Source organism: Glossina fuscipes, unplaced genomic scaffold (assembly GCF_014805625.2).
Source record: "Glossina fuscipes isolate IAEA_lab_2018 unplaced genomic scaffold, Yale_Gfus_2 84, whole genome shotgun sequence".
Taxonomy (NCBI): Eukaryota; Metazoa; Arthropoda; class Insecta; order Diptera; family Glossinidae; genus Glossina; species Glossina fuscipes.
Genome location: NW_023998438.1, coordinates 552,988 through 562,074, shown reverse-complemented (window position 1 = coordinate 562,074; position 9,087 = coordinate 552,988). Strand labels below are relative to the sequence as shown.

The 9,087-nt window shown below is 33.2% G+C and overlaps 2 protein-coding genes across 2 annotated transcripts; one reads left to right on the top strand and one right to left on the bottom strand.

Moving 5' to 3' along the window:
* The first annotated feature begins 419 nt into the window (after positions 1-419).
* Positions 420-1,679, top strand: LOC119638182. Its single transcript, XM_038034831.1, has 2 exons — positions 420-500; positions 601-1,679. Exons 1-2 carry the CDS (start codon positions 488-490, stop codon positions 1,677-1,679), a joined length of 1,092 nt encoding a protein of 363 aa, XP_037890759.1. The 5' UTR covers positions 420-487.
* Positions 1,680-1,979: 300 nt separating this feature from the next.
* Positions 1,980-8,134, bottom strand: LOC119638183. Its single transcript, XM_038034832.1, has 5 exons — positions 8,057-8,134; positions 6,825-7,316; positions 2,737-3,927; positions 2,549-2,684; positions 1,980-2,333 (listed from the first exon to the last, which is right to left on the bottom strand). Exons 2-5 carry the CDS (start codon positions 7,284-7,286, stop codon positions 2,197-2,199), a joined length of 1,926 nt encoding a protein of 641 aa, XP_037890760.1. The 5' UTR covers positions 7,287-7,316; positions 8,057-8,134; the 3' UTR covers positions 1,980-2,196.
* Between the last annotated feature and the right edge of the window lie 953 nt (positions 8,135-9,087).

Below are 9,087 nucleotides of genomic sequence, written 5' to 3'. Positions count from 1 at the left end.
ATATTGTATTATTTGTTTTATTTGTTTTATATTTATGATTTACTTACTTTCGACGACGCTATATAATATACATATATATCGCAATAAATCATGTGTTTTGCGAGCAAGCAGTCACGGACTAAACAATTTTCAATATGAAGTTGGCAACACTTAATATTTTAATTTACATAAATATGCAGCAATTATTAACAGCAGTCTTTGAAAATTTCTCCGGATTCTAGGGGATCCACGCAATGGTCAATATGGTTTTAGAAAAAATCTCCTGTTATAATGATAATATTCCTTTGAAATTATGCATACAAATAATAAAATTGTAACATGACGTTGCTTTTTATAAAATCTAAATACTGTAAGGTTAACAGTGCAGCTGGTAGCACTGACTTAATTGTGCAGACGTTACAGATCTGTACAACTACCTTCAAATTAGAATTTAACTACATATAAAAAGAAAATTAAAACTTGACTAATTTCGCTTTAATAGTAAGCTATGGATTTAAGTGGTAATCGAAAAATTATTTTTTTTTCTATACTTTTTTTTAGAAATTTGTTGAAATGATTAATAAAGTTTAACTAATATGTGGTTATCTTCGCTACTTTTAGCCTATTCTTTGCCGAAAATAGTTAAGGAAAAACGTGAGCGACAACCGAATTGGACAGAACCTGAGAAGCAATTGCTGCTTTCGCTTACGCGCATGCATCAAAGTATATTGGAAAATAAAAGTAGCGATACGATGACTATTAAACGTAAATCTGAAGCCTGGGATGAAATTGCGCAAAATATGAAAGCAGTTGGTTACAATCGCTCAAAGGAACGCCTTAAACAACAATTAGGCCGCATCCGGGCGGCAGAAGCTAAAAAAGTTAAAGAAGCCGTGGAAAAAGGACTAGCACCTGGCTCTAATATACCAGCTATTACAAACGAAAATTTGCCTGTGGATAATAGAGTAGATACAAGTGTGCGCTCTTGCGCCGAAAATCGCTTGGAAACAATTTTCGACAAATCGGCCGTTCTGCCAACACCGCTGCAAGATGAATTGCACATTAAAGCTGAAAAGTCACCATCTCTTGACGAATACGATGGCGAATGTCTAATGCAAGAACATCCCACTCCGATCTCAACATCTGTAAGCAATAAGGTGTCGGTTACTAGCGTTAGCAAATCTTACGAGTCCAGCGTTATGCAAGTTATGCTGCACAACCTTGATTCTTTATCAGAAATGATGGAAGCGGGTGATATGAACAATTCTTCCAATAACAGTTCATTACCTAGCGTGGCTAATGCTACTCTTGATTCTAACGTTAGGAACGCATTCGCTGCTACCGCTGCCACAATCGATACTGCAACAACAACAACTGAGAAAACTGTACATTTGCAGCAAAATCAACATGAAGTGCGCTTACATGAAACCAACGTGCGCCCCGCAACGATGGGCCGTCAGCGACGTCCTTGTCGACTTCACTTTTATCGAATTGCTGTTGAGCGGGAACGTTTGCGCACTTTGAAATTGCAACAAAGGCGCGATATACTTGTCGAGCGGGAACGTTTGCGCAACTTGAAATTGCAGCAAAAACGCGATCGCGTTCTTTATCTTAAAGATGTACAAATACAAAATCTTAAATTGCAAATCTTACGTAACCTTACTACTCAGAATCGTGATAATAATCGTATCAATTTTTAATGGTTTCACATCGCTATCCAACCAATCCATTTTTTATTGCATCAACATTTTTACATTTATTTACCTTTGAATTCCGTACAAAAATTATGTTTTTTTTTTATGTTCAATGTATAAATAATATTTGAAATTAATGTCTTAATATCGAGTTCATATATATGCTTGTGAATAAATTTAAATTTATATGAAGAGAAATAATTCCTCATTAAAAGAATTAGAAAATTTATATATTTTTGTAAGTCAGGGAGATGTTCCGGCAGAATCATTGATTTTGGTGATTATGATTATTATTGTGATAAAGTCTTTGTTCAAAATTGCAATTCATTTGTACCTATATCGCTTCAGCAGATTTCCGCACCAATTTCAATGCATTGTAACGGCACGAGATAACAAATTCATCAATCGTTTCTTTTGGAATGAAATGAATTTCGTAATTGACTTGAAATTACGAATATGCTGTAAATGAATGTAAAACAATAGCAACGTAATTTTTACATCATCTCCTTCGAGATGTAATCTTTTATTGTATTCGCACATTCAATGGATTTAATATACGTCCCGCCATCACTGCCACGTCCAAATCACGATCGACAATGAAGAACATAAACGGATGATTAACTGAGATTTGTATCGGCTGCGTTTGAGCGCCATTCGTACCTTCATGTGTGAAGTTAACCAAAAATAAAAACAAAAACAAAAAAAAGAAGAAAACATTAAATGCAAAAATAGTGTATACTACCATCCATCTAACCCTCCCCTCGCGGCGGTTAATTATTATACAATAATTGTTATTGTTGTGCATGGCTGGTTAACTAAATGGTCTGTACAAACAATTTGGTGAGAGATATTTCGCGATACGCTTATATACTTACGTCTCAATTGATTGATGGGATGTGTGTGTATATGAATGTTAATCGATTGCTCAATATGCCTAACGTAGATTGATTTCTCATCAGTCATTGGTCGAAAATCTGCCCGATTCGGCTCAAATATATCTCCAATGCCCATCTGTAAGTGAATTTTAATGAATAAAATTCTCTTTTTATTCAGTTTAACTGACATTTTGTAAATCGTTTGTTAAAAACATTACGCCATTTAATTGAAAATCGGGTATTGTCGCTTGAACCCATTTAGGTTTCAATTGCTTACGAAGTAATCGCAATTTCGGTGCGAAACGTAAAGATGCCGCTGCCGTTACTAAATCTGTATGAAAATCTGGTAATAGTATTAATAAATTATATTCCGGTGTATTTAATTCCAATTCAATTGCGCTCATGCCCAAATTATTAAAATATTTATAATACAATACGGCATTGTAGACCTTAAATGTGGTATAAATTGTTTGCTGATTACCCAAATAGAATACATGACTAATGACATCGGTATTATAATTTTGTTTAATAGCATTTCCAATTTCGCCATTATTTGTACTTGTAATGAAATTTGGATTTAATTCGGTTCCATAATGATTTGAAATTACATTTAAATTTGGTATATCAACAGAGTGATGTTCGCCAATATTGGGTAAATGGGCAGTTGGATGCTCAGAGTTGAATAAAGTTACAAAGAGATTGGAATTTAAATCCTTATAACCGAAAAGATGACGCTTATGACGTTTAATTAATTTTCGGTTTGATCGTTTTGCCGGTAAATAATTAACTTTAGGTTTCATAGAAGATAATGGCGCCTGAAGTTTGGCGCTCGGCAATCGTGTTACACGAACTTTTTGTATGCGAGCAAAGGGTTCCGAATTGTCGTCGGCTATAAACGATGATACCAATTCGGCGGCTTCAACATTCGAAACCGCTTCACCTTCTGTTATGCCTTCTATTGGAGCCGTAGTTGTTACTTCTTGCATACTTTCTTTAGAATCAAACGTTGTTGTAGTTTCCGAAGACGGATTTTCTTTATCATTTATTGTTGTTCCTGATGTCACTGTCTCCGATGTGGTTAAAATATCTGTCATAGGAGTTGTTGTAGTTATGGTGGGGCTGGTGGTGGAAACTTTAATAGTTGCTTCTGTAGGTATTGAAGGTGATTGCTTCTCGGTCGTTTCAGGAATGCTTGTGCCCTTAGAGGGACGTGACTTTGATGTGGTCGTCGTCATATCAGGCATCATTGTTGATATCATATCCATGCCCAAATCATAGCCATAGAATATTAATATATTTTCATATTCTCGACTAATTGTTACATTTTCTTTATTTAAACTTAAGCCCTTTAATGGGTTATCTGTGTCAAAAAAGTATGTCTAAAAAAAAAGGTAAAACTTTAGATTTCTTTAAAATAAAAAAATCTTTTGTAATTACGCGGATATTAGGGCCTTGAAAAGAAGTCTTTTGTACAAGATCTTGTTCATTTTTCAGCGATCAACTTGTAATTTGTAAGTAATATCCAAGTTAATTGTCGAAACTTCATGCAATACGAACATATCTCATTCGAGGTTCAGTAGCTTTCAAAAATCATATGAATTTATCAACAATCATCCTATGGTTTGTAAAATATCCTAAGACCTTATTCAGTGACGTATTTGATGTGGTGGCATTTCAAGTTAACTTTTTTTCTTCTTCTGCGAATCAACAAATCAACAACAGATGATTTACTGAGTTGAGCAAAAAGATGAATCATGCACAAAGAGAAAAACCGTATGCATTCGTCAGTAGTCCGCCTATATCTGTATATCGACCTACGAGGCTTTTGAGTAATGTATTACATATCAGTGGTTAAAATGTAATATTAAATTTTCTTCAATCAAGTTAATATCAAATACTAACTTGAGCACAAAAGCTAAATCATCTAACTTTCAGAAGAAGAAGCAGAAAAGAAGGGTTAATGTTCTATATTGAATTCAGTAAGAAATTCAAATCATCTATTGTTGATTTGCTCAGTTATAAAAAAAGAAGTAGAAAGTTAATATCAAATACTGACTTGAGTAAAAAAAGTGAATCATCTGTTGCTGAGTTGCTCCAGCAGAGAAGAAGAAGAAAAATTAATACCAATGTTAAGTTCAGTAAAAAGTCTAAATCATGTGATCACTTCCAGAAGAAGAGGGAAAAAGGTTATATCCAATATTGAGTTGAGTAAAAAAAGCAAATCACTTGTTGATTTGCTCGCTTATGAAAGAAGAAGAAGCATAATTAATATGGAATATTAAATTTAGTAAAAAAAGTAAATAATGTGTTGTTGAAGAAGAAATGTTAATATCAAATATTAAAATGTCAAATATAACAACTTTTATTAGGGCTGTTTAAAACTTTAGTAAACAAATAGATGTGGTCATTTTTTATGCTGTTTTTGGTGAAAATACAAGCGACTTCAGCATATAACTCAATTAGAAAAGAAAGATTAAATATTAAAATAACTAATAAGTCAATAAAATCAAAAATTTAAGTAAAAAAATCTTCAAATAATTTAAACTAACCAAAAAATTCTTATAACATGTTATTGGCGATATACAGTTGAAAGGCTTCCGCCCAAAACTTCAAAAAGAAATATGTATACATATAAATACATATCTAAATGTGGTTATTCTCTACAAAAACTCAGCATAGATGGCAAACTGAAATCGAAATTTGTCCTATGATCCGCAAAAAAGCTACTGGTAAACGGATTCCCATTGGCCAACTTACATGCCCCTGTATAAGAAAATATTTTGCAGTTTCATACATTGTATACCGTAGGACCAAAAGTATATTCTTCACACAATGAATGAAAATGGGAAATTTCAAAAAGTCTCTAAACGGGTTATGCGAAAAAAAAGTTATTCTCATATCTACCACCGAAGAGAGAAGATATATTTATTGTGTCAATCTTTGCAATCACCAGGAGCTTCAAGGAGCCTATAAAGTATTTACGCTTATGTTCTTGATCGGCATCATATTTTGAATTGATTTAAGCATGTCTGTCCGTCTGTCCGTTTGTTTAATATCTGTGGTGAACAATCTCTTAACAAAATCAATGAAACCATCCTATTAAACGGAAACCTTGAAAGTTCTTGCCAACAAGTTGGCTTTTAAAATGCACCAAATCGGTGAAAGGATGCATGCCTACAATATCATGTCAATTGAGAATACTTCTGTCTTTCAAAGCATAAAGAATCTCCTCACAAGGTACAATCGATAAAACTATACAAATTTCTATGTCTATTTTATTCGCCATTCTATAGTGTCAGGCCCGACTAATGTTAAAGAATATTAGAATTTTATTTTTTTGGTAAAATGTCTGTAAAAGGGAAGCTGCACAGTATTCCCTAAAGTATAAATATTTTTGATTAGCATCAAATATTGAGGTGATGTACGCAAGTCTTTCCTTCCGTCTGCCCGTATTTAAGGATTTGTAAGGTAAATTTTGTGCACAGTCTGTGCAATGTTTGTTGTAAACATTCGCCTAGCTACAGGAATGAGACTTGACAGAAACATTGGAAGTTTTCGAAAAGTTTTGGCGGAAGACCGGTCGAAGCGGAGAATCCCTATTTTTTCCAAACGGGGAAAAATTGGTTACGCGCAAACTGCAGCAGATAAATCTGTAAAAAATTTAAACGTATAATTTAAAGGCGATGCTGTAGTACTTACGCAATAATCGAAAAAATCGGGAGCGTTTACCCAATATTATAGCGCATCACAATTTAATTTTATTTTGCCAAAATCGTTATAACGTTCAGAAGCAAATTTTAAAAAATTCATAAGGTATATACTATTCACCAGTATCAAATTCCGAATGCACCTAAGGAGGTCCGCCTAACTATGTATCTGTGGTAAACAATCTCCCATTCGTAAAAATGAAGGCAACGCCTCCTAAATTGTAAAAGATTTTGAAAATTGCCTAAAACGGTCAAAGGACACGTCTATAATGCAACCAAAACTGCGAATATTTTTGCTTTCCGTGTTCAATACACTAAACCTAAAACAAATAAGCTGTATATATTTCCACTTCTATTCTAAAAAATAGAAAAAATCATCCTCGCCCAACCAATATTATAAAGTACGGAACTTTGATTTTTTCCAGTTTCTTTTTTTTTTGGGTCTTATTTAAGATAACGGTGATGGGTACAAAAGATTTGATCACATCCGAATACAATTTTTTTATTTGTTTCTATTTTGACTTTGCCTTGCGATAGCTCATTCAAATATTAAGATCGTGGCTACTTACCCTTAAACGTCGATGTATGTCACGATAACCCACACGTATGATATCCCGATTAGATGGTAAAAAGAGTGTCGTTTTTAGTTCAGTTGCACTACGTCCCGCTGAGCCTTCATAAAGTGCTATTAAAATACTCATTAAAGCCGTGGGAGAAAATGCAAAATTGTTTCGATTCAAAATCGAATGATAATACATGATGCGATATGTTAAATCATTAGTTAGATCAACCATTAGTTCGGCTGGCGACAATTCATTTTCACTTTGTCCTGATATTATTTGCTCCGTATGTGAGACTGAGGTTACATGCGGCAGTAATAGTGGTGGCAAATAAGGTTTCAAAATGCTGCTATGTTCAAATCTATCATGATCGACTTGAATTATATGGGCTTCGTATGAGTTTAAAAACACTGAATGCATCAATAGTACCACCACAGATTTACAAAAGTTTTTTCGCTTCAGAATAAACATAACTACGTTCTTTTCTTTTCTTTTTTGGAACTATTAGAACGATAAGATTGTTGATAATAATGTGATAAGGAATTTATTTGTATGATAATTAGTCTAAAAAATATTTAGCCTATAGTGATTTATTAATGTTTTTTTATTAGATTGATGTGAATTAGAAAAAAATTTTAGTAAAATAATGTAAGAATTTTTAATCGCTTAAGGGATAAGTCCACTGCAAACTTTTCGAAAAATCAATTCTTATAGTCTACACTGTATGCGGTACAGGTTGTGCAGACGGACACCCAGAAAGACTGGAGAGAGACTTATCTTTCATTACGTACAAATACATATATTCGGAATCATTTTCTGTATCGATCCAAATTTGTCCACCCGCCTGTCCATGTTGCCTTTTATTCAACCTACAGGCCGCAATTTCTGAGCTATTTTGATAAAATTTGGTACGCTAACGTATTTTGACCCAAGGATGAACGCTATTGAGAATGATTCGTGCCATTCACCTTAAAATGGCTTATTTTGATAAGTCGTTACAGGGAAAAATATTGTAATTATTACAAATTCGTGATACAGATCGTTTAGTACAAGCAATCCGGGCATTCTAAATAGGTGTGAAAACAATGAAACGGATGAAGTAATTTTTTGAACGCCTTGCCATATAACTGCCCTTACGGAAACTGAATCTCTCTATCGTGAAAGGGTATAATTTTCAATGCTTTATGATATTTTATGAAAATTGGTGCATAATTGCAAATTGAGAAAAAAATCATTCTTACCGAATTTAGACTGCGCTGGTATGCACTTATATGCCGTAACTGTTAATAGTTAATAGTTTTTGAATAACACTTTTTTGTGATATTAATTAGACATAAAAAATGAAGTGTACCAAATTTGAACCACAATGGTCTATTTTTTGGCCGCCCTTCCATACAAAGTTTCTCATGAATAGTAAATGCTTCAGAAAAAGATTGATTTTTCAATATTTTATGATGAAAGTTAGTCCATAGTAACAAATTAACATCAGGGAATTCTGAATTACATAGGTCTATTTTTAAAACTTCAAGAAAACCAAGCACTTATATGGAAAGAAAATGTAATTTCTGGTCTTTTATGACGGAAAATAAAAAATAATAAAATATGAGGGAAGTAAATTAAATTTATTAATATGGATCATGCCATATGATGTTTTGGGCATTTTCCGATATGTGGATTTGCCTTGTGAAGGAAAATAATGTATAATTTTTGGTGAGTTATAACCAAAACGAGTAAATAATTGTAATATGCGAAGTGTAGGGTGTAGGGTATCTAATGATCGCCGTTGCCTGGCTATAGCATTCTTATTCGTTGGTTTGCGATGATTAAAAATCGATTTTTTTTATGCAATTGTGTGGCAATATGCGGACCCTATAGACATTAAATGCATTTTATTTAAATTACGATTTGTGGAAACGGCACGCAGCATAACTCGAACAATTTTAATTTTTTTCGTACGAATTTTTTATGAACATCTTTAAAATAGTCTTCTCAAGTGAATCACTTAGGATATTTTTGGTAAATGTTTGTATAAATGAAGGAATGACTTTTTTGTCCAAACTCTGAACTTTTTCACTAATAATACTCATTAATTACGCAGAAATCATTATTTCTAGAAACTCCTAGATATATAGATTATACGATTTTTACGATACGATAAGTTGCGCGCCGCAGATCGACATAATTTGATAGTGCCCCGCGAGCAGGACTTCAGAGTTGTCATTTTTGAATATTTTTCAGAAATATTTATTTTTTTTATATTTAAGAACATACG